General features: G+C 40.7%; 1 protein-coding gene across 1 annotated transcript in view; it reads left to right on the forward strand.

Moving 5' to 3' along the window:
• The first annotated feature begins 1,712 nt into the window (after positions 1-1,712).
• The window catches only part of LOC133129740 (cAMP-specific 3',5'-cyclic phosphodiesterase 4B-like), a 114,543-nt gene continuing 90,132 nt past the window's right edge, over positions 1,713-26,123 (forward strand). The window contains exons 1-2 of the mRNA XM_061244011.1: positions 1,713-1,930; positions 19,554-19,694. Of these exons, the coding sequence (XP_061099995.1) occupies positions 19,653-19,694 (42 nt within the window). The 5' untranslated portion in view covers positions 1,713-1,930; positions 19,554-19,652. The remainder of the gene's footprint in view (positions 1,931-19,553; positions 19,695-26,123) is intronic.

The raw sequence follows: 26,123 nt of genomic DNA on the forward strand, positions 1-26,123 counted from the left end.
ATACACTAAACAAAACCACAGATCTGCATGCACTTGCAATAAGGCAGCATTACCCCTGAACCATTATCTTGATCTTTATTGAACAAAAGCCACATACAGATAAGAAAGCACAAAGCACATGTCCAGGTCTGTAAGCAAATAGTGAAAGGATGACAAAATAAGATTCATGACTGAATCATGTGTGGTTATAAAGATCTGAAAGGGCTTTTGAAATTCTTCCAAGCATTGAAAAGGTCAGGGTTGTGAGATGTTGCCAGTGAATGAAAAGATTAATCTGAATAATATATTTAAGGATGATGAACGGTACTTAACAGTGGAAGTGTTAATGTGACGTCAAAGGCATAATATGCATGATTTTGACCAGGCTTGCTATGGTCCTGTGTTTACAGTTAAAATATCCTCCTCTGTCCTCAATCCCGCCAACTCACTTCCGTATTTTATATCCCTTTTTATCCTGTTTATATCTTATTTTTTATAGCTGTCACCCTCCAGGAAAAGCCATTCAAAGGTTTACTCTGGTTTTTATTCTGCAAAGGTGTGCTGATTAAGGTACACTACTGTTCAAAAGTTTGGAATCACCTTGTCTTTTTCCGCTTTTTCCGATGTAATATTGTATGTAATCAAACAATTCACACGTTGTCAAAGCAGACTCATTAAAGGATATTTTTATATATTTTGGTTTCACCATGTAGTAATTACAGCACTTTTAATATGTAGTCCATTTCAATGTTTGAGACAAGAATGTACATAATGTCAAATAAATTAGCCTTGTAAATATTTAGTATTCATTTCATACCCTTTGCATGTCATGACTTCCTGATGTCTGTGACCTATCAACATCAGAGTCTGGGTATCTTATTTTCAGGTTGTGTCATAGTGATACTAAAACTTTTTGCATTTGAATGGATCTCAATGGAAATTGGGGGGTATATATGTAAAACCCCACTTACAATTATTTTAACTATTACCAAACACAAATATTTGCACTGTATTCCACAAAGTGGGTGTTCTATAGACACATCTAATCTATTATAGAATTTGTACCGCCACCAATTTATTCGCCAAAAACAAGAAGTGTGAATTTCCCCAAATCCTCAGCACTTTTGTAATCAGATTTATGTTGTGTTAGTAGCCTAATCATTTGGTACAAATCCCTCATCCGACTTTATAAAATGATATGTCCTTTATATGTTGTTTTAATTTTATTATTTTTTTCGAAAATATAATCAAATAATATAACATTCCCAGCACGTCAGTTTAAAAGTAGCCTACAATAATAACAATAGCCTTTATAGCTTATACTATACACTGTTTCAGCATGTTGACGATGCATAGAAATCAGCACTAACGACTTAGAATTATAAATGTTAAACTAGACAGAAATGAATTAGACTGCACTTGGACATGAGTAGGCTAGTACATCTTGAAAGGCAAAATCCGCTTTCTAGCGCTAAACTCGCGAATTCAAGAATGAGCGAGAAAAATAGGCTACATACTGTATATTAAACTTGTTAGCCAACATAAAGCTTCAATGATGTTTTGAGATAGCCTACAGCTTTTTTTGGTAGGCGCGTTCCGTCATAATGCGTGAAGAGCCTAGCCACATTGGGACAGTACTGATTCATCTTTACTTTTGATCTATCCTTTAAGAGGCGAGGCGAGAGGAGTATAAAAGAAAGCTGGGACGGATTCTGCAGGCAGGCATAGAATTATACGGCGGTGCCAGACGAGCAGTTGAACGACCGAAGCTCGGTTTGGGCGATGAACAAGTGAACTACCACACGGGTCCGTCTGAAGGTGTGCGAGGCAGGAGGAACTCGGTTTGCTAAAACAAAGAGAATAGGAGGTCTCCTTCTCAATCTCTTCTTTGACCAAAGACTCGTACGAGAAGATTATTTATTTCCGTTGGAAAAGTGGACACATGCTTGAGGTAAGGATGCATTTCGGTCTTCAGTAAATAAACGTTGGGTGTTTCCTCCTCGATACAGGGTTTAGTTTAGAATACACTGATTTTTTTTATCCTTGGCGTCCATGCGTGAAGTAATAATGTTTTGCTTAATGTGACTCGTAACCAATTGAAAACATTATGCAAGATAGAAGTGGTTCGCCGAATGTATCAATTGGTGGTTCACTTAAGTGTCCTAGTTCGGGCAGTTCAGTTTAATGTCATTTCGTTGCATTTGAGACCCATATTAACCAACTTCTCGATGAACGCGTTTCGTTTTTTCGTACAGAATATAGTGTATGGAAGGATTCTAATGGAATATCGCGAAATTATTTCCCTGCTACAAATTAAAAGAGCATGTCAATGTGTCGCTATGAAACACGTATTAATTAATTATAGACGCCTTTTTTTGTCAGTAGCCTATAAGACTTTCAAAGCATTTAGCGAGAAAAGCGGAATAGCTACATATTTCAAAATGCAACTGGAATTGTTTATGCTTCAACAATGAACCATTTGTAAAATAGAATCGTAACAGAATACCTTCATTATACAATACAATAGTAAAATAGTGCTTTTTAAAAAGTATATCCAAAGATGTAGTCTGTATTAGAAATGCAATGCATACACATCAATCGCTATGGGGGGTGTACTGTACCACACCAGTTGAATAGAAATGTAAAGAAGGGGAGGGGGGGGATCCCCATAGATTGAAGGGATGTTTTTGGAAAACGCAGCATCCCAGTGTGCACCCTCAGGACTTGAGTCAGGGTCTTTTAATGGGATTTATATCGTTTTCAGACACCTGGCAAAGGAGTTCAGGAAGGGTGGCGGGTGTGGTAACAAGAAAGGGAGTATAGTGGATACTTTACTCAGTAGGTAAAATCTCAAGATAATGACTGTCCAATGAAGACCAAAGGTTAGAAGGGCCAAAAGTGCAGGCCTAGATCACAGCAAAGGTGTAATTTAAGATGTATTTAAGTTCCATCAAAGCTTGAAAGTGCCTGTGGAGGAGCAATGAGCGTCTATAAACATTGTCTACCTGGCCTTTGTACATGTATGAAAATATGAGTTGAATGATAACAGGAAGAACAGGACATGAATGTGATGGTTTTCATCAGGAGCAGAACTGAGGTCGGGGAAGGTTCATTTGAGGTTCTTGGCAGTATGTGAGATTGATTCCGCTGTGGGTTGTTTGGATCTGGAACGCTGTTCTGGTGGAACATCCCGTAATGCTTTGTAGCATCAGAATATAGGAGGCTATACTGCTGATATCACTGTAACAACATAATCTCATACGGATCTGCATAAAGCTAGAAGTCCAATAACATGAAGAAACATACAGTCTGTCTCGTACAATCTATACTATAGTAAATTGCTATGAAACAAATAGCAATAGCAACCACAGCTCCACAAGTAGGAGCCCAAGATGCACCAGCAGTCTGTTTATGAGATTAAGTGGCAGTGATCAGGACTGAGGAGGTATAGTAGGGGGGGTATGAAGCAGGCGCTGGCAACCCTGGTCCTGGAGAGTCCTGCTGGTTTTTGTTTTCACCTTAAAATCAGCAACCCATTCAGACCCATGAAACAAGGTGAGGTAAGTTGGCTGTAATCAACTGGTTTCATCGAACAGTTGAGTGCTGAATAACAACGAAAGCCAGCGCACCCTGCAGCTCTCCAGAAGCAGGTTTGCCAACTCCTGGTATGAAGGAAAGAGCCTTGAAGCAAAACAAATGGCAGAAGATAGCTGGCTATTTCAGTTCTCCATCACAAGAGATAAGATACGAACATGAAATCTGGCCAGAGTCATGCTAATGATATGAATGATATGCGACACATTGCTAGAAAGACTGTGTTGTTCTTATCAGGCCATTATGTAACTTACACAGAATGACTGGGGAGATCGTCCTGCAGTGTGAAGGTTTGGTACCATGAAAAGTTTTACATTTTGTATTATAAACAGTAAATCTACTGCAGTCATCTCTCAGTAGTACAGGAAGACGTCTGTGTGAGAAGGTACTTTTTAAGAAACTGTACAATTCGGCCTGTATGCCTTTTTTTTTCTTCTGGCCAGTCGAACTAGCCATTTTTAGTCATTGGCAGCAATACAAAGCAAACTAAAATCGAAGGCAAAAGCCATACCTGTATATTGTGACTTTGACTACACTGTCCACTCACTTTCTCAGAGTGAGAGTACTTGCAGTACCTTTTTGTCTTACTTCTATAACTAATGTGCTCACTCGATACAGCAACCGCATCCCCAGAACACTGCTGCTGTTCTCGACTGTCTTAAGTCATTCTGGGTAAGAGTGTCTTCTAAGTGAATGTAATTCAATACCTGTCTTTGTCTAATGATCCATGCTGCCCCATTTAGCATTTAACCAGCAGGAGGGGGCTTATACTTCAGGTTTTTCAGCTCCCTGTGAGCTGCAAACATCGTCGAATGTAGGGGGAGGTTGTGCTGATTGGGTTCAATCAAGACGGTATCTATAGTCTGTGAAATGTTGCAGGATGTGAGCTATTGGGTCCTGCAGGGTTATTAATCTTGCTGCACACTGGAGGCCCTCGGACTGGTGATCACCATGGTTGAGTTGTCGGCAGATGAATTGCCTTGAATTGTGCTGTTAGTGGAGGTATACACTGGGCATGGGCATGCAGTTTTCAGAGTGTCTGTTTATGAACAGTATGAGTTCAATGCCTTCAGGGTTACTTTTTCGTCTGTAATTTACCATATCACCCCTTTTTTAATTAAAAAAAGGCACCGTGGCTACCTTGGTGTATGAAAACCACATCAGTTGGACCTCTATGTGAAGTGGTTGCAATTGATCTCTGTGAATATATTCATAATGATGCAATACTACTATGGTACAGGGGAGAAAAAGCTCACATTTTGGCACATGTTATGTTAAGCAAACAATTCCATAGCTGTCTATGTTTCCATTTCATTACTTAAGGCTTGAACTTATTTTGGATTTAGTTACTTCTGGAAAGTTCCTTGGTTGTTGGAATTCTCATTTCCTCATGTGTTTCTGGTTCCTCTTTGTCTGAAATCCAGCTTATTGCCTTCTTAAAATGTGATGTCATGTCTGATCTATGCAGCCATCAAAGACAAGGCCAGGAGATATTTCTGATTAAATTGGCACATTGTACATAATATCCCCTCAGATCAAAGGGGGGAACTAAGGGCTTGTTCATTTTTGCCAGGGTACTTTTAATTGAACTGTTTAGCAGTTATACAGTACAAATATTTCCAAAGGTTTATCCAATAAATCCAATCAGGTACGAAATATTTAGGTGGTTGTTCTGTTTTCATGCAGTGTAGGGGAGCTGGAACATTTGGAAACAGCAACTCACAACAACAAGAACACCTAGCTGTCACATCACTTTGTTGTTAGTTACTGTACAGAATGCCTTCGTTTCTGGTTATTATCCCCAACCTTATACCCGAGTTTGTCATATCCTTTCTGAAAACCATTTTATAATCAAAATCTAAATCGTATCAAAATCACTATCACTTTTCTCTGATGGCTATAATCTGTGAAGCCTAGTACTGCACCATGGATACGCAGTAACCCTCTCCAAGGGGAGAAAAGGTTTGGGTGATCTGCCTGTTTCTCATTAATAAGCAGTGAATGAAGAACCTAGTTTTTAGTGGGTTCTGATGCAACCATGTGTACCCAAACAGTCACTTTTGCTTTTTCACTTTCTTTACATAATCCATATATAATGAGCATAGCATTCCAAATGACAATCATCTTCTTCAGGAGATCAATAATGGTTTTAATGTGAAGCTGGCTTGTTGGAGCAGAGGTAGCTGTGAATGTTGGTGTATCTTTTCCCTGACGTGAAAATGAGAAGAGAGGTTGTGTAGTCCAGATGGAGAAAAAGGTTTGAACCTCCTGATAATAAGCAATTATTTTTAATGATTGTGACAATTCTATATCTGGCAGTTTTTGTTCAGGCTAAGTTTTCAACCCATAAAAAGACACTACCCCCGACCAGCAAAAATGGCTTTTCTATTAGGCTACTGGAGGTTCCTGCTTATGGAAGCACAATCCCATCATAATTTGAATAAAAGTTGATTAAACTTTTCATTTTCCACACAAACAGTGCCCCCTTCCTGATGTTTGCTATTATTGTTTATTGGTCACACTGAATGGTTTCAGATCTTTAGACAAAATTTTATATTAGACAATGGAAACCTGAGTAAACAGAAAACACTTTTTTTAAATGGATTTGATTAAAAAATGCATCAAACACTGACATGTATCACCCCTGTGAAAGAGTTTTTGCCCCCTTAAAGTTAGTAGGCGGTTGCACCACCTTTAGCGGAAATTATTGCTTCCAAATGCGTGCAGAGGAATTCTTTGCAGAAATTTTAGGTTTTTGAGCATGAACTGCTCATTTCAGGTCCTGCCACAAAATCCCTAACTAACACATAGCTACAATCTGCCTCTCATATTTGTTACTGGCACCTTGTAACCTTTTATTTGTGATGGGCATTTTACATGCTGGTATTAATCTCGATTGAAATGTCTGTAGACCTGAGGTTAGCAAAACTATGAATATTGTTTAATGACAATAGTTTTTTAAATAGTTTTTTAAATATTTGTTTTTACAGGAATAATATGTGTTTGCTTATGTATAGACAGATAACAGAAAGAAACAAAAATGAGACCTTAACCTCTCTTTTTTTTTTTTTCAGCATTGCTCATGAGCAGCATGAGTTTCGACCTTTGACCTTGTGGGCAGCATCTTATTGATCTGTCTTGTTCTACTGTGTTTTGCTTCAGGAACTTCTTTATCAAACACAGGGAAGGTGGTCAATGTTTTTTAATGTTTATCAATGTTTGTCTCATTTTTTTGTGATTTGTGGAGTGAACCTGATTGATATCCACACTCTCTAGCACTGTGGCATATCAGAGACTGTCAGGATAACCAGAGGGTTTTCCAGAATCATTGATCTGCTTCATAGGAAATTAGCACATTGTCCTGTAGTGCAGACTGGGGGACTAACTCTTGAGTCATGATTTATTGTATTGTCGAAAGACGCCTTTTCCCTTGTAAATAATTTATTTGGCATTTGGTATTACCACCATGAGATATGATATGTGCAATTATCATTGAATGCTGTAATAAAAGCTTTTTATCACCAAAACTGTGTAAATGTTTACAGTACAGTAGGCTCCAGAATTATTGGCACCCCAGACTGGCAATGCACAAAAAATAAGCAATATAATTATTGAGATAAACTGAAAAATACTGTACTTTATAATGGTTTCAATGGAACCAACCGAATGAGATGAAAATGGAATGTTTTGGTCAGATTCAGCATTGTTATGTTTGGCATTGAATCAGAGATGCCTAAAAGGAGATGCGTGTCGTACCCACGGTGAAATATGGTGATGGATCAGTGATGCTTTTGGCAATTCTGCCTCACAATCTGGTTGCCTCTACCGCAAGCCTAAGACTTGACTGTCGGTGGACTTTCCACCAAGACACCATGTGGGAGGTTGCTCAATTTTATTTGGTATTTTAACTTATTTTGAACATCTGGTAAATTTAATTCCCAAAACAATTACTGCTCATCACTTTTCTTCACTTCTTCACTCTCCTATATTTCCAGCCTCAATTGCTGCGCAGTTCTTTTAAGTCTGCGTTCAAAGTAAGCAAATAAAGAAGTGTAATAAGCATTCCGTTGCATTACAAAGGAAAAAGCCTCACACAAGTCTTTTTTTTGAAATATGCTTAGGAGTCCCTGCGCGTCCTCTCTCACACAAATCCGCTGCTTGTCTGTTCCGTTTTCAGCTCCATGTGCACTTGGATAATTGCTTCCCATGCTGATTCGGGCTCATTTAAATGAGAATCGCTGGGGAGGAAGCCCTAAACTAAACTGGAGAGCTTCAGTTGCCTGTCTTCCTCATAATTTTAAGCATTCGGCTTGTGTGACGGAGGGGTGGCGACAGCGTATCTCTCTGTGGAATTAGAGCCATATTTACTCTTCCTAAGCTGACTCTGTTACTCGCGTGGAACCGATCCTTTGTGAAAATGATGGATTCATTGCCGTGTAGTGTGCTGTGTGCCAATGGTGAAAAAATGGAATTTTCCACTGAAATTAGGTACCCTTGACATTGCCGGGTGGTTGCGGATCAGTTGTAGTCTGAACAGTACATTTACGATTGTGCTGGTTGTTTCCTCACCTGTACTTACACTGAACGAGGCCCATTTGGCTAACTGTTATCATAGCATGGGAAAGTATATGTTACATAATTAAATCCAAATTCTGGCAAGCTTGCCAAGATCATTTGTTACAATTTGCATTTAATATACATAATGCACTTATACATGAATCTCTATTAATCTATAAGTACCTCTGTATCCTTGGATACCCAGAGTTCATTTTAAAATGTAAGTGCAGATGCACTCCAAAGATGTTTGTTGAGATCTCGTGAACACCTGGTCTTAATGGAAATTTGAACGTAAGGTAGCTGCAATATGATTTTTCTTCAGCTGGCAGCAACCAAAGGGCTTAATTTAAGCTTTTCCTCTACTAGACTGAGGCACAGCTGTTCCTTACCCAAGGCCAAATAAAGAAGTAAAGCTCAACACACAATATTAACAGAGGAAATAAATCAACGGTGACCCAGCTTCCCCAAACTAGGGCCCAAATTCAAATTAAACTGTCAAATTCAAAACTCTTTATTTTGCTGACCCGGTTGTGGCTAGTGCTGGAATTATATATCTAGCAGAGGACAATAGCCAGCAGTCCTTCTGGCTGTAATGCAGACCCTTTAGACTCTAGGGCCCCTTTTAATGGACACTGTGACTTACCAGTGGATTCTGACCCCAAAGTTTGGGAGACACTGCTGGCAGTAGCCCTTTCCAATATCAATTGTCAATTCAACCCAATTAAGTGAAAGCACACTGCAACATTGGGATCACAGCCTTTCTCCCAGGTCTGCCTGCTCTGAATTTTCACCTCCTTTGATGCAGGATTTGGGCTAGAAAAGTTGTCCCAAATAATCTGCTCAGGACAGGAAATGTTTTTGCTGAGAACGAATGTGAAAGTACTCTGCTCCTTAGTCATGGTGCCCCTTGTGTAAGCATATGTGAGAGGGAATTACCCACGGTGATCCTTTGATAAATGCACAGCTTTATGTAAATATTTCATGCAGATTGATGTTCCTACAGCAGGCATGCCGTATGGCAGTGCTGGAAGTTCTGAATGCTGTTCATCAATGGCGCACATATTCAAAGAAGAGGATTCAGCATATTTTGGCTCGTGCTGTTATGAGATCTACAGGTATTATGCTGGTATGTTCCCTATCCAAAAGATGCAGGGTTTGAGGGTGCTGGATAGCTCATCCTGTTATTGCACTGTACACGTGCATGGATGGACCTCACAGTCTGTGGCAGGCAGGTGATTTTATGGTTATCTTTAGCATCACCCAATGATGAGAGGGTTTCAGTCAATTAGCATAACGGCGAATAATCACACACCTGCTAATTTAGAGATTGTAGTTTGAGTAAACTGAACAAGTTTGAAGTTGAAGAGGATGGCTTAAGTGAGAGGTATTACAGAAAATGAAATTACATTTTGCTTGAATTAGCTATTAAATTAAATAACTTGTGTGCTTCGATACTGCAGAAGGTAAACCGATTATAAAATGCAATATGGGTCAAATTCTTCCCTGACACATTTATTTCAGTAAGGCTGATTAGTTACCTATAGTATGTCTTTACCTGTTTCCAGTTACATTCTAAATTAGTTTGGGATTACAGTGGATGGATCATGGATTTCTTTAGGATTCTACAGGAATTTATTCATGAGGAAATGCTAGTTGTATGACGCTCATACAAGAAACATGAATATTTGTTTTTAATTAGAACAATTTTGTCCTTATGCGTACGGCTAGATACCTCTCAAATTTTGACTGTGTTCAGTATTGCCTGAGGGTCTTGATATAAATTGTATTTACGACCTTAAGGTTTCTGTTTCTGTGAATCTACCAAATGATGTTTGTTAGGTTGAGTATCGACTTGAACTTTCAATGACCTCTCTGTTTTATTATTGCATCTCTTCCTGCAAGCTGAGTAACGGTACTGACACATTTGCGGTTTTGAAATCGTTTTGCGGTAAACATATGTCTAATGTCTGACATTGTTTATTAAACATTGTGAGGAGTGAGGAGGAAAGGGTTTTAGTCTCATGCCTTTGATTACAGCATTCTGTCACTTGTCACTTGTCTGTGGCAAATTGATTACACTAGCTGAGAATTAAATTGAAGAACCTTACATTGTGTTTATTGCAATATATGCTGATTGGAAGAGGCACTGGAATAATTGATTATTACTGCCTACAAATATGTGAGAAAGCTGAGGTGACGAGCAATGAGTTGAGTTGGGAAATCAAAGTGCTCTGAGAGTGATTTTTTTAAATTACTCTGCAGAAGCAAAATATGCAGAGTGTTCTGGTCATTAAAGTTATTGTGAACAGTTGATAAAGGAAATCATGTGCACTGTGCATCAGTGATCTTATCGAGGGGATTGTGTTTTCATTGGATTATAGCTGAACAGCTATGTCCCATTTACTCAAAGACTGCAGTTTGGGATATATCCATAATGTTTGGGACAAATAATTTATTTTCCGCACTCCGCAATTTACAATTGTAATCAGTTTCTCAGCTTTTATTAAAGGATATTTTTATACATTTTGGTTTCACCATGTTGAAATGATTGTATACATAGTCCCTCTATTTCAGGGGACCACATCTGGCTTTGCAGGTGTTTCTGATTAATCAAGTGTATTCAATTGCTTCCTTGCTGCAGGCACAGGAGAGCTTTCTGTATCTAGTCTTGATTCTAGGCTTTTGATTGCCTTTGCAGTCTTATTGGCCTTCGTCAACAAGAGGTTCAGAGCCCTGACATTGAAAGTCAAGGACGCCATTATGAAGGGACAATGTATAAAAAGTGCTGTCATTTCAACATGGTGAAACCACAATGTATACAATATATATGTACATATACACGCGCACACGCACACACGTGTATACTCTGTTTAAAAATACCTATTCTGCTGTGATACAGGGTTCTGCATCCACAATCTGCTCATTTCCGTTGAAAAATAAATCCAGACTCTGCAGCCTTAAAGATCTGTTGCTTACTCTGCTGCCAGGATCATCTGACCAGTATTATTTGTTATTAAGTGAGTGTTTTGTCTGGAATGGCCAGTTGGGTGGGGCCAAAGGTTTTTAGTTTGACCTTTCACAGAGCAAACGCTCAAAAGTACCATGGCAAAAAGGTTAAATCATGGCGATAGCTGTGTTTGTGTAAGTTCCACCTGCTGAGAGGTACTGGCTATGGCACTGATGAGGATACTCACACAGGCCGCTTGTTTTTGCCTGAAAGAAAGACTAGGACTGCTGTGTGAATTAGCAGTGAATTAACAGAACATTCTGCATTTGAAAGTGGACCCTTTGAGAACTTGTTAGTTGGATTGATTGAGCTCACATGACAAAATGATAATTGTTCTGGAGGTTACTCTGAGGTAATTTGTTGGGGCTAGACTCCACCAAGGTGCCTTTCTCTTCTTCTTTTTCTTCTATTTCTTTTGTTGAACTGCCGCACATACAGTATTAGTCTGGTCTCAGCCTCATTTCATCTGCGGACTTAAAATACATCTAGATTGGAGCACCTGGGCTATATCTCTCTAAGCCTGGGCTGTCCCACCATGCTTTGCCTTTATTTCAGGATTTTCCGATGAAGATTTCACATCAGCAAGCACGTATGAAATAACCCAGATAGCAAGTGACTCTAGACCGGATCTGTGCCGGTTCCAGGTGACTTGGAGCCAGAAATGGGTGCAGATCCGTCCCGGAGTCTCTTGCTATCTGGGGAGAAGCTTCCAGAAATGAGAAAATGGAATTATTCCTCTCAGACATTGCCTCTTTCCGGAATGTTAAGTTGCTGACACCCCCCTCTAGCAGGGGCATCCGTGGGGAACTGCGTCATGGAGCATCGCATTAAACAAGATATGTAAAAGCTTGGATTTTTGAAAATGTGGTTTTAATATGATGTCTTCTGAGTGCAAAGGATTGTTGGTCACACGGGTTTTTGAAGCCCACCATCAAATGCTTAATGTGCTTTGCATGCTTCTTGGCCTGGGGAAATGTCAGTTTCAGCATCCTGATCACGCCTGTCTTGGCTGTCATGACCTCATCGTCATCAAAGAGGGCTCCTCCTCTCCCCTGGCTTCCCACTATGGTAGGAGATGGAGAGCCGGGTCTGAGAGGTCACGCTGTGCTGCTACCTCAGTCTTCATTGAAGTGTACCGAAGAGACATCAAACGGTGGCCAGATGGCATGAGAGGGGAACGCAATGAGCTTCATCACAGGTTTTCTGTATAACTGACCAGATATGCGGCTCCAAATTCAACATTGAAAGTCCAACTTCCATTTAAGCCAAAACATCCAATTAGCTGCAATTAAAAAATATTTATGACGGTGCATGATCAAGAACTGTAATGGTGAAAATTGACGTTTTTACCCATAGACACACCTCTTCATGAATGCTCATACACTACAGTATATCACTGGAAACTCCTGGTACCAGCTGGAATCTCCAGGAACAAGAAAGTGGCGAAGACAAAAGACATGAAACTGACCATCTGGCTACCATATAGAATGTTTTGTGAATCATCTTTGGTACTTTAAGGCATATCTTTGAGTGATCTTGGTAGCAGGTCTTGGTGTACATGGTGATGCATCAGGTGGATGGGAACATGATGGGTTCTGCTTTGCTCCAGATCCATTTGAGCCAATGCTGTCTGCCTGCTTTTTACATATACAAATGCAATCCCTCTGCTTTTATTTGTGTTGTCAGGGCCTAGTTGTAGTGGAAAGCCCATGGCAGAGGAAAGCCTGCTTGGATATAATAATAAAGTAATGAAAGTAATAATTTACCATGTCAATATTTCATAGCCCTTGTGCCAGAAAGCAGTGGCATTCAGTAAATGCTGCAGGGGAATTATATTGTGTCACAATGATTGAGATTTAAAAAAATATTAGCAAAGGAGAAGTGACAGAAACTAGAGTTACTGCACATGCTTTCCCTCTCACTCACTCACAAGCATGCCCCTTGTTCACCCTATTCCCCCATTAAAAATGGCACACCAAACTAGTCAATATGCAAAGCCATTTAATTATGTAAAAGCCACTGTCTGTTTTATCAAGACATTGATTTGTTCTTCATTACTGTGGGACTGTGAACAAGACTGATGACTCACGGTGACAACTGAGGAGACACACTGTCCTAGCTCCTGTTTTCAGGACGCTCACTGCTGGTAATGAGTGGGAGAATGGGACTGAGTGGGAGTGACCAAACACCAGTGCCCCTGGTAACTCAGTCACATGTCAAGTGCCATATCTGGATCTAACTACCATGTAGGCTGTAACCTTAAACCTACTAACATTCTCTTTCAAGGGAGTTTTAATTGTCTGCCACAAGTTCACTTGCGAGATAATGTATATTACTACTAGTTCTATTGTGACACAGTGTATGTATTACAGTATTACTTGCATACAGGTAAGGGAAAATGGAAAGGCCAATTCAAATTGGAAAATAAGACTGCAATAAAATATTTTTTCATTGGCAGTTGGTAGTATAACTAACATCTCTACTTCAAATGACTCTCCAAACTAGTATGTTAAATGGATTTATACTGAAAGAATAGAATATTTCAACTGCAGTCTTTAAGTCTTCTGTAAAATGATCAATTTTGGCTTGTGTTATTGATGTGATTCTCATCTAGCTGGCTGGCGAGCTCAATCGCCCTGTCTGCAACCTGGCTGGTAGCTAACCAGCTAGAAGGCAAGCCAGTTGGGATAGCATTACATTACATTATTGTCATTTGGCAGACGCTGTTATCCAGAGCGACATACAGTTGATTAGACTAAGCAGGAGACAATCCTCCCCTGGAGCAATGCAACGGCTGTGCGGATCTTGTGGCTACACCGGGATTAGAACCACTGACCTTGCGTGTCCTAGTCATTTACCTTAACCACTACGCTGCAGGTCACCTGGTCAGGTAAGCTAGTAAGCTAGCCTGGTCACCCTCACCTGTTCAGTGACTGTTGTTGTTATTGGTCATGTGTCATTTTCACATAAAAAACCAAACATAGCCAGCTGTCTTCTTTCTGCTTAACTGTTTGTAATGAGACTTTGTGGTTGCAGCATCCATTGGCATTACCACTTAGATAAGGAATATTTCTTAATATTTTCCTCTCCCATTTTAAATGGCCTGATAAATTCAGCTCATACAGATTCAGCTTATCAGCTCATACAAAATGGTTGCACTTTGCTGAGTTTTACATATTGGGGGCGATCGAGGTGCCCCCTTCTCCCAACTTTGCAGTGTACATCAAAATCAGGCACTATGCAATCCATTATTATTATTCAGACCTACCACCTTCTGGTAACAAGACAGGTTCCTGAAGATTCAAGCTGGTAATATAGACGTGTATAACTGGTGATATAGACGTGTGTCTAAAGGGCAAAGCATCCATTGCCGCTACTATTATTATTAATTCATGATCATGCTTCTTCCCGGATATTCACAGAAAGACATATAATTGAATGTTTTGGCTAATTGTAAATTGGACAGGACTTTCAATGAATTTGGAGCTGCATATCTGGTCAGTTATACAGAGAACCTGTGAAGAAGCTCATTGCGTTCCCTTCTTCAGTAGAATTGCACTCCCCTCTCATGCCATCTGGCCACCGTTTGATGTCTCTTCGGTACACTTCAATGAAGACTGAGATAGCAGCACAGTGTGACGTCTCAGACCCGGCTCTCCATCTCCTACCATAGTGGGAAGCCAGGGGAGAGGAGGAGCCCTCTTTGTTGACGATGAGGTCATGACAGCCAAGACAGGCGTGATCAGGATGCTGAAACTGACATTTCCCCAGGCCAAGAAGCATGCAAAGCACATTAAGCATTTGATGGTGGGCTTCAAAAGCATGTGTGGCCAGCAGGCCTTTACAGTCAGAAGTAATCTTAAAACCACATTAAAAATTGGAAGAAAAACAGGCATTGCATGGGGGAGTCCTGCCTCTCTTGTAGTACCCCAGTTCCTTCACCGGGCTGTCTGTGGCTGAGGCATGGGCCAGATTTGGCATGGACTGTGACCGGGTGATGATATTCACCCCTATGCGTCTGAGCCACGTCTTTCTGTAAAAGTGAGTGCCATAAGGAAATGATTTTGCAGGATCAGTCATGTCACTAGAAAGAATAAGAAGCACAGAAATCATAAAATATTTACAGCAGTGTGTAACTGTAATTTTCTTAGACTTTATTGCTGCATATTTTGCACTGTACATTGACATAAATGGACATTTATAGAAGTTGTTGACTGCTTGCTTTGTAAACATAATGAAAGCTGACCTGGACTTCACATGAACTTTTTGGCTCACGAGGCACTGGCTAGTGTTTTTCCGAAGTCACAAGCTACTCAGCATTTTCATGCATGTCGCCTGTTTAATGAAACAATTATACACCTCTTTTAGCTACCATGTTAGTTTTCAGTACAACCTGCAATAAAAGTTTTAACATGCACTTCAGAATCTTTTGAATTACAATATCTGTGCATTGCAGATCTTTGCCATGAATATTCTCTGTGTGGAGAATGAAAAGTACATGTACAAGCTCTGTTAATGTCAAGCCCTGAAACTGACTCAAATGCTTTGCAGCATGCAAAACATTATGGTCAAATCTATTAAGTTATGCTACAAGAAAATACAAGGAACCCTTGTTTCCTCAGGGAAGCATTCATAGGCGTGTATCCGCCCTGGAGAGAATGGTACGGAGCGTTTCATATAAAGGAAATCTCCAGTAAAAGAGAATTGGGGAGTAATTTCAAACCTCAGCCACCCTGCAGGTGTTCTTTTGTGTGTTTGAAGGAGCAGGAAATTGAAAATCCGGGGCTTCGATACACCGCAGCAGAAATGTCGCAAGCCAGCATATTATGTTGTGCTGCAAAGCCGACAATAAGCTATGTAAGTTAACAAATTAAAGTGGTTTTAGGGCCTTGCTTCCTACAAAAAGTGATGTGTGTGAACCCTTCTACCACTGTTCATGAACTCCTGTTCATGCTCTTGGTTAAGCCATCACACAAAACCTCTTAAATTGCTTGTTAGTGGCAGCTGCCCAGAGGTGAATACAACCTTTTAAGGGTTGAAATTGAGGGCTTTTGCAATGTTTACTCTTTTATGTGTGGCAGATTGTGATTATGTTGTTTATTTTTATTTCATGTTTTGTCTGTTGTGGTTTGTAACGGCAGACAATCCTGCTTTTGGAACTGGTTGCCCCGTACTTCACCGTAAGGCCAGAAATAAGACAGTTTGGAAAATTTCTGTAAGAGGCACTTCATATCAGCAGGCCAGCAATAAACGGACAAATTGGTAAACATGTCTGGATGAGAAATTTAAATCCAAGCTGTTGGAACGGTGCAGTTCAACTAAATTAAATTTGAATTGGCTCTCAAGACGGTGGTTTAATGACAGTGAAGTAATTTTGTGAAGCAGAACACAGTGTAGGCTTTAAATGAGTTTGTGGTTGTTTTGTTCCGAGTTTCACCCAACCCCCTCCAGATTCAGCAACCACCCACTGGGCAAATATTGTTTTTGTTCTGATTTTCTTTGGCTCAGCTCAGGACGTGATTGTCTCCATGCCCCCAATCTGTACAAACGAATAGGTGTGCTCACATAACTCAGTCTTCAACCCACTTTATTGTGTAATAAACTGGAACATGCAAGCATATGGCCAGCAATTACATTTGTGCAGTGATAGGCCATCTTGTTCCAGAGTGTGTTCCATTTATCTTCCCATATTTCCCCATTTCCCATGGGCCTGCCAGGAGCATTGGATCACTTAGCACTTCCTGCACCAGTCAAGCACAGACTTCTCACTGTCAAGCTAGTTGCCTAGAAATTACGATTAAATAGCAGTCACACATCAGTTAAAAATTTAATCAGCAAGAAAAAGTTTGGGGTTTATTTGTTTACTTTTTTTGCAATTTTATTGCATTTTTGTTGCTGTTTGTTTGACTATGTATAGCCTGCATTTGGTTTAAAAAGCATCTTTTTTGTAAACCTGTTTAGTGCGAATCTGTTTCCTATGGATACCACCTCTTTTCAGCAATTGACATTCTGTCCATTTCAGAATGTGAATCACTTGTTGTTTTACAATGTTTATGAAAGCTGAACTGCTTTTTGACATTGTTAACTAGATATTTTCTCAAAGAGAGGGGGGCTTACCAAAGCTAATTTACTTCAGAAGTTCAAGCTGATATGTCCTTGCTGTAGAACATTTCCACGAAATGTCAGGACAAAGGATAAATTCAACAGAATTACAAGTTCCAAAAGCAGGAATCTACAATTTCACAAAACCACTTATACCATTAACCTTTTCAGTCTGTTGAGTGTTAGTATTGAATGAAATTAGTTGGACATTTTATTTGGTGGGGGTTGTTGGCAACAACTTTGCATGGATAATGTAATTAGGGAAGAAACTAATGTGGCCCACCATTTCAAATTCATGGACATGACACTTGCAGCTTCCACTCCCAGCTATAATTATAACAAATGTATTTTTCATTTAGAGGATAATTACTTTGATGGGGCATTATTTATCTTTTCAGCTGCACTTATAATCAGCTACAATAGTGCCAGCTTGTGCTTTACAGCTCTTAAGCTAAGTAGCCTTGTGTGCTCTAGGTAACCTATCGTTTGCAATGAGATTTACCACAAATGTATTTGGACACTCCCTGCAGGGCCACAGACATACCTGTAGGCTTAATTTCAAATTTGGGTGTGATGCACTGCTCGAGAATCATCAAACGTCAAGTGTCACAAGCATACTCATTGACTCATGAAAATATTGAGGGTGAACATACACCTCCAAACCTACAGTACAATTATGAGTAGGGTGGCCCTTGGTTCTGTGCACTGGAACTGACTCATGTTCCTCTTCAACTTTGGCTTCTGATTCAGGATGGAGTATGTATGGTTGAGTTACCATCTGTCCCTTGTAAAACGGAACCGTCCATACACAATGTTCCTACACAGACAGATAAGTCTTTCACAATATACAAAATAACATAATCATGAACAACCAAACCAGTTTTGTCACGTCCCATGCTCATTTTTTAGTTTATTTCCCAGTTCCTCTGCTTCAGTGTATTTTCTATGTCTATGTTACATTTTGTGTTTCAACGTTTGCACTGAACCTGTTCCCTAGTCATGCCCCCTGCACCTGTTACGTGTTTCCTAATGTGTAATTACAGTCACCTGAATCCCATTGTGTCTCGTTTCCTGTGTATATAGTCTATCTGTTTCTGTCTCCCCTTTGCCAGATTGTTATGGCCCTGCTTTGGGCTTGCTATACTCTAGCGTTTTTCTACCGTCTTCTGCTTGCCTGTTCGTGTGTTCAGCTTAACTGTTCCTGTGTTCCTGTTACCTGCTCCTGCATTCCCAGTTCTGCATTCCGTCCTGTCTCCAGCCCTCACCTCTTCACCTCTGCCAAACTCCTTTCCCGTTCCTGCCCTTTCGGACTGACTTCCTGGTATCACTCGATCTAGACCTCATTCTGCCTGATCTCCATTACCTGTTTGCCTGGCTTCTGCCCATCATCTGTCCTGTTACTGGTGATTGACCCTGGACTGTACAACTGTCATTAAAGCTACCTACACTGCCATTTTTGAGTCTGGGCATGGTTTCTGATTGCCTGTCCGTGACAAGTTCCACATTAAGATGCTGCGAGATGCAGTATCAGAGTGATAGCAGACAGTGATACAAACACTGTTTGTTTTGTCAGTGTGTGACAGAGGTCTGAATATTGTCAACAGGTGTTGTCTAACCAACCATGTAACTTTCAGACATTTCTGTCCAAGTTTTCTGATGGGGCATTAATGTATCGTGTAATCCCTGCCGGATATCTTTCAGATGCCGTTTTCACTTATCAGGAGATGTATGGACAGGAGATGGGACAGGTGCTGCTGTCATTCCTAGTTGGATAACCAAGCAGGCAGAGCATGAACAATCAACACCCACCCAAAACAGTCTGTTCGACTTGAAGAGAGAGACTTACTGGATGATTTTAAATCTGTGTTTTTCTTCTTCTAAAAAACCTCAACAAATTTCAGAGACATTGTGGAAAAAGTATAAAATTGCCAGAAATAGCATAATTGGGGATTTTAAGAGGCTGGGATCATGTTCCAGTTTTCCCCACATTGACTGAATGAGGTTAATTAGTGTAATGAGATTATTACAGTTCAGTACTAGGTGTTGTTCCCTGGCACATTACTAGTTTTCACAGTATTACTGTGAGCTTGGCTCCTTTTGCTGCTCCATCAATGTTTAAATAGAAATCAACCTCAATTGCCCCAGCGTTCATGTTTTTTTCACTATTGCCGAGAGTTGCTGAAAATCGCAGCCCGCTCCTTCCCATTCAATCAATAATTCAATGTACAAACATCAAAAACACCCCCCTTCCCTGGCCCTCTCACTCTCTCAGACACACACTCACACACATAATAATTATCTTTCCTATGCTTAGGTGTGCAGGTGGAGCTGGCAGCTATAGGAAGGGCGGAGGAATTGAAAGAGGAGTTCCGTCCATCCATCCGCCAGTCTGTCTGTCTGCCCCTCATCTGGGATGAAGAAGAGCAGGAGCGTGCTAACGGTGTCTCCTGGTGATGTAAGTATGGCGGACTGGAGCCATGGTTTCTCCAATTCAGATGTCCAGCTGGAGCACTAAAACTTGGTGTAGTGACATGTGCAATGGTCTACAGTCAAATCAGCCCTGGCTGACTGTGGCTGGGAATCCCTCAGGGCAGTACGTAATTGGCCATAGCATTGTCCACAGTGCAAGGGTATTTAGCCACAAAACTCCACTCCTGGGCTGTATATAGGTTTATACGAAGCAGTGCCACATCCTGTCAGCAAAGTCTTTAGAGGAGCCAGAATTGCCTCAAGACATTCTTAAGATCAGATGGTCCTACAAATTAATGTAGGCATGCCATGTGAGAAATTCTCAGAAATAAGCTGTGAAAAAAAAAAGAGCATATTTTTTCTCAGGCTCATCTAGCTCACCTTTTATAAAAATATGTGACAACTGAGATACCAGTGCAGATAGCTGACACCTGCCATGAATGTGGCGTTTTCAGTGTTAGAAATGTGAGTTCAAGATGGCCGCTTCTCACACGGACAGCTCTCCGTTGCTCATGTGCCAGACTGGTGGGGATCCGGCATGACTCAGTGCCTCCCTACGCAAGCAGATACATGAAGCAGTGCTTTCACTGCAATGGAGCTGTGGATGGCGTTCATGTGACCAAGTGGAACAGACAGACCCCTGACAAGGCTGGCTGCCCAGGAAAAGGTCATCTGACCCATCTGTTCCCTCTTGGAAGATAGGCGCTTGGGGGCAATCAGGCATTCTGCTGGATGCTCATAGCTCGCTGCTCAGTAGAGTCAATAGATATGGAATGTCAAAACACTTAGTTTAGGCTCATTGTGTTTTCCTATCGAAAGTCTAAGCAGCGCAATGTCTCACCTAGTCTGAAATATTGCCAAAGGTCTCTGCATACGTTACTTGACCTGGAAAACCCCCTGTCTTGTGACACTCCCTGTATGTCAAAACACTGGCTCCAAAGTTGTGTATGAGGCCAAGTGATGCATTATCATGCGCTAACCTTTATGACATTATGTGGGTTTTATTTTTCTTTCTTTCTTGAGTTTTTGTCGGTCTGCTTTTTACTAGTTAGTGTGTACTCGAATTGTACATTCTTCTCTTTCTCACGTTGGAACCTTCTGTTCAGATACCTGGTTTTATATAACTTATAAAACATTAGCAATGTTAAATACTGTAACTAGTCTTTGATTAAGTGTGCATATTAGCCATTTTTTTGAAGGCGTCGGTGAGTTCTGATAAAGCCTTGACTTAATCATTGGAACTAACTATATGAGTTAATTCACTTGATATTTACTTTCTCTTTGGTTCTAGTCAGTCAAAAAAAAAAAGAAGTTAATTGGGAGTTTTCAGACATGAATATGGGAGCTGGATGCTGAAGGATGCCCTCTTCCCCAGAGTTTGCCAATTATGATGTACTCTCCTGTATCGTGCCCTCACCACCAGCTTACTGCTGCTAGCATACCGCATTCACTAGAAATGACATTTACGATATACTGAAAAGCAGGGCTGACCAGGTCTCACAAATATTTAATAACGCTCTTCACAGAAATGCAGGTCAGTACAGCTGGTATTGTGTAAAAAGCAATTTGTGTGAGAAGTGTTCACCCCTTTGTATTTTGATTTATTTTTCGTTGCTGCATTATTCATCGGTTCTGTTGCCGCCACAGTCTCGTCCCTGGAGCATGTCTGGATACAAGTTTTAATCTCTGCTCTTGTTTATGAGAACTTGATTTGTTCACATGCAAATTAAATTTGTGTTCTCCTGTGTAATGTGAGTGAAAGTAGTGCGGCCTTTATTTTAGATATTTTGCGCGCCAGTGGCAGTCATTGGATACCGTTGCCATGGTAACCCCGAGAAGTCCCAATCTCATTCATGTTTTCTATGTTGGAACTCCCCTGGGCTGCTTCTCACTTGACTAAACCCTACCCCCGGTAGACGCTTATGTCTGCCTCGTTAGCCATTGTGAGTTCCCCTTGCAAAGGTGTGACACCGATGGAATGTGGGTGGAATAGGTGGGCCTTGTGCACGGTTGTGCCTCAGGCTGAGTGCTGTCAGCCCCTGACGCATGCATTTTGCAGTGCGCTTAATAATTTAGTCCTCCACGCGGACTCGGAGGCTTGGTTAGTCAGGGACTACAATGATGAGGACTCCCGTTTCTCACCATTGCTGTTTCTCAGGCTTCAACTGCACTTATGGGACCGGCTTGCAAGACAGTGTTACTGCGTTCAACCATAGCCCTTCATGAATATTCACCACAAACCCAACGGAATGGAACACTTTAAACATGCTGCGGTGATAACGATGACAGAACTCCCAGCGTTAAGGACACGGAGCTGACTGTATGCTTTATTTATATTGAGATCTTTATCCATGTGCACATGTTTGCTTTGTTTTGAGCAATGTCCTGTGTAAGCCGTGGACATTATCTACCCAGAGAGCCTCTACTGAAGTGGGCCATCTGCTCTCAGTATTGCACTGGGAACAATGCTGACGGCACCACCAGCTCTGAGAATAACAGAACCTGTAAAACCAGTAAAAAGACACCCAGCAGCACAAGAAAGAGATGCTGTTTACTTTTTTGTGTACGAAGCTGCTTGGGAGAGTGCCTTTCCGTGATTCCCTGTCTGAGTTCTCTGGTGAGGATAAATGGCCAGTGGCATGCGTCATGCTTTCTGCTCTCTCCGAAGGGAAGTGGCGGTGCTGGCCGTTTTCCAGCTCCCCGGTGAGCGGCAGGTGCTGTATGGGGAGTGCTCAGTGCTGTCACAGGGCCACGAGGGCCCCGACTACAGAGTCCACCCCTCCAGCCAGAGCTCAGGCTGAACAGCCATAAGGGGAACAACGGGATGACAACCCAAAACGGTGTCCAGTCCTCTTCATTTCCTCTTAAAATTGAAGCCCTTGGAGATTTTTATGTTGCCCCCTCTTTATTGGTTACTAGTAGTGGGCCTTCTACGATTTTCCCTGCACAATGACAAGCTGATTTTTTCCCTGCACTTATTCAAGTACAATTTTTGGGTGCCTTTAGCTCGTTTTATAGGTTGGAATTATTGGAAAGGAGACCCTTATCTTCCCCTTTCCAACAATTATTAGGCTTTAGCAGACTGATAGACTACAGACATTGATAACCATTTTATTTTAAAACAAAAGTAGATAAGGCTAGGCTACATCTTTGAAATCATGGCCTAAGATTACAACATTTTGTATTAAGCCTACAGTATAGTGTTTCATGTGCACTGCATTCAAGGGGAAAGGGAAACCACAATAAAATATGAGGGATTTTGGAAAATGAAAGTGCAAAATGAAGTTAATTTAATCTTGACAGTCGGCCCAAACCAGTATTTAAAAAGTTATAGGGTGACAAGTACACAAATGTGTAAATTTCCTGCACTATGTGCATATATTGTCTTGTAAGCTACACCTGCATACATATGCAACTTGCTTTGGCCTACAAAGATGAGATGAATACTGCAAGACATAGGCTATTGCAGATTTGTAGGCTTTGTGAACTACTTTACCAGCTTTTAGCGCTACCTTTTTAGCGGTTAAATTTTTTTTGGATAATATTTTGTATATTATTTGCAGCATCCTTTTTCATTAGTTTTTATTACACAAAAGGAATCACATTTTCCAGTTGCATTGTTCTTAATCAAGAACATGCCAGGTGAACCCTTTACTCAAGAAAATGTTCTTACAGCCCACTCCAATACCCCCCACCCAGGAATGATGAACACCATGTAAAACAGGTGGTACTTTACAGCTCATCACCCAGCTGTTACATTAGGCAGCAGATTTGAAATAAAAATATTGTGCTTTGTGCGTTGTGCACAGCTTTTAGCAGTAAAAACTTTTAGAGACCACAATCTGCATATGATGCCTTGCCAAGAAGTGGATAATTTCATTCTGGCAATTCATAGTAGAGGGGCACTGCTTAAAACTGCTAGCAAAAGTGTGATTTTTCTCTCAAGTTATTATAGTTGTTGTGCTGTATTGATGGTGTGCTCTGTCATGAAAAAATATATTTAAAGGAACTGACAACCAAGTGCAGATGGATAGCTAATCTGACAGACAGCCTTACACCGAAACTTACACACTGACACACTTTTACGCCGTGACACAATTTTCAAGGAGTCTGTGCGACTTCTGTGAGTGATGAAATTCATTGAAGTTTTTCTAGCATCCCTTTCTTTCACCCTGTGATTTAGATTGGATTTTGTTGCCTTTGGCTCTGCTGGCTGCTCTAGGAGAAATGGTTATGACTCCTGAGCTGTTCTGGCTTCCCACGTGCAGGGCCTTACTCACAGTAACCCAGTGGGCTCGACAGTATCATTCATCTCAGTAGGAGCAGCTGTCTCAGATACATTACAGTATGTATGTGTAAAAACGTAGTGCCTGGAGCACTTCAGCCACGTTTTTTATGACAGAATGGTCATTACCAGCTTGGAAGATCATATAAATGTGCTAAACGGATCTTAAGCTCATGTTCTCTGCCACTGATGTTCTTCACTGCTGTTTGCTGCTCTGGATAAGAACATCTACCAAATTAATATAATGCGAGCTCTGTGCACTCCGGAGCTCTTCTTTGCTTGGTTTTGCTTGGTTTTTCCATCCATAACGTACAATCAATGAGCACTTTATTAGGTAGACCTGTACACCAGCTTGTTAATGCAAATATTTAATCAGCCAATCATGTGGCAGTAACTAAATGCATAAAAGCATGCAGACGTGGTCAAGAGGTTCAGCTGTTTTTCAGACCAGATGTCAGAATGGGGAAGAAATGTGATCTAAGTGACTTAGACTGTGGCATGATTGTTGGTCCCAGGCCGGTCTCAGAAACTGCTGATCTCCTGGGATTTTCACGGTCAACAGTTTCTGAAGTTTGCAGAGAATGGTGCGGAAAACTAACAGAGCAGAAGGGGCAGACTGGTCAAAGCTGACAGGAAGGTGACAGCAACACAAATAACCACGCATTACAACAGTGGTATGCAGAAGAGCATCTCTGAACACACATCGCATCAAACCTCTAAGTGGATAGGCTACAGCAGCAGAAGACTTTAATACATTAAGAAGAATAAGTAATAAATATCTAATAAAGTGCTCACTGAGTGTATGTGTTCTGCTTTCCAATTGCCTGATTGTTGGATGCTCACTTCTGCAGATGCCATTGCACCTGCGCACACACACACACACACACACACACACACACACACACACACACACAATTGTTCTCTCCCGCTCACTTATTCCTGAGTCATATGCTCACACTTGCTGTTTAGGGATTGCAGCTGATTTTTTCCCTGCACTTATTCAAGTACAATTTTTGGGTGCCTTTAGCTCGTTTTATAGGTTGGAATTATTGGAAAGGAGACCCTTATCTTCCCCTTTCCAACAATTATTAGGCTTTAGCAGACTGATAGACTACAGACATTGATAACCATTTTATTTTAAAACAAAAGTAGATAAGGCTAGGCTACATCTTTGAAATCATGGCCTAAGATTACAACATTTTGTCTTAAGCCTACAGTATAGTGTTCCATGTGCACTGCATTCAAGGGGAAAGGGAAACCACAATAAAATATGAGGGATTTTGGAAAATGAAAGTGCAAAATGAAGTTAATTTAATCTTGACAGTCGGCCCAAACCAGTATTTAAAAAGTTATAGGGTGACAAGTACACAAATGTGTAAATTTCCTGCACTATGTGCATATATTGTCTTGTAAGCTACACCTGCATACATATGCAACTTGCTTTGGCCTACAAAGATGAGATGAATACTGCAAGACATAGGCTATTGCAGATTTGTAGGCTTTGTGAACTACTTTACCAGCTTTTAGCGCTACCTTTTTAGCGGTTAAATTTTTTTTGGATAATATTTTGTATATTATTTGCAGCATCCTTTTTCATTAGTTTTTATTACACAAAAGGAATCACATTTTCCAGTTGCATTGTTCTTAATCAAGAACATGCCAGGTGAACCCTTTACTCAAGAAAATGTTCTTACAGCCCACTCCAATACCCCCCACCCAGGAATGATGAACACCATGTAAAACAGGTGGTACTTTACAGCTCATCACCCAGCTGTTACATTAGGCAGCAGATTTGAAATAAAAATATTGTGCTTTGTGCGTTGTGCACAGCTTTTAGCAGTAAAAACTTTTAGAGACCACAATCTGCATATGATGCCTTGCCAAGAAGTGGATAATTTCATTCTGGCAATTCATAGTAGAGGGGCACTGCTTAAAACTGCTAGCAAAAGTGTGATTTTTCTCTCAAGTTATTATAGTTGTTGTGCTGTATTGATGGTGTGCTCTGTCATGAAAAAATATATTTAAAGGAACTGACAACCAAGTGCAGATGGATAGCTAATCTGACAGACAGCCTTACACCGAAACTTACACACTGACACACTTTTACGCCGTGACACAATTTTCAAGGAG

The sequence above is a fragment of the Conger conger genome, chromosome 5 (genome assembly GCF_963514075.1).
Source record: "Conger conger chromosome 5, fConCon1.1, whole genome shotgun sequence".
Classification (NCBI taxonomy): domain Eukaryota; kingdom Metazoa; phylum Chordata; class Actinopteri; order Anguilliformes; family Congridae; genus Conger; species Conger conger.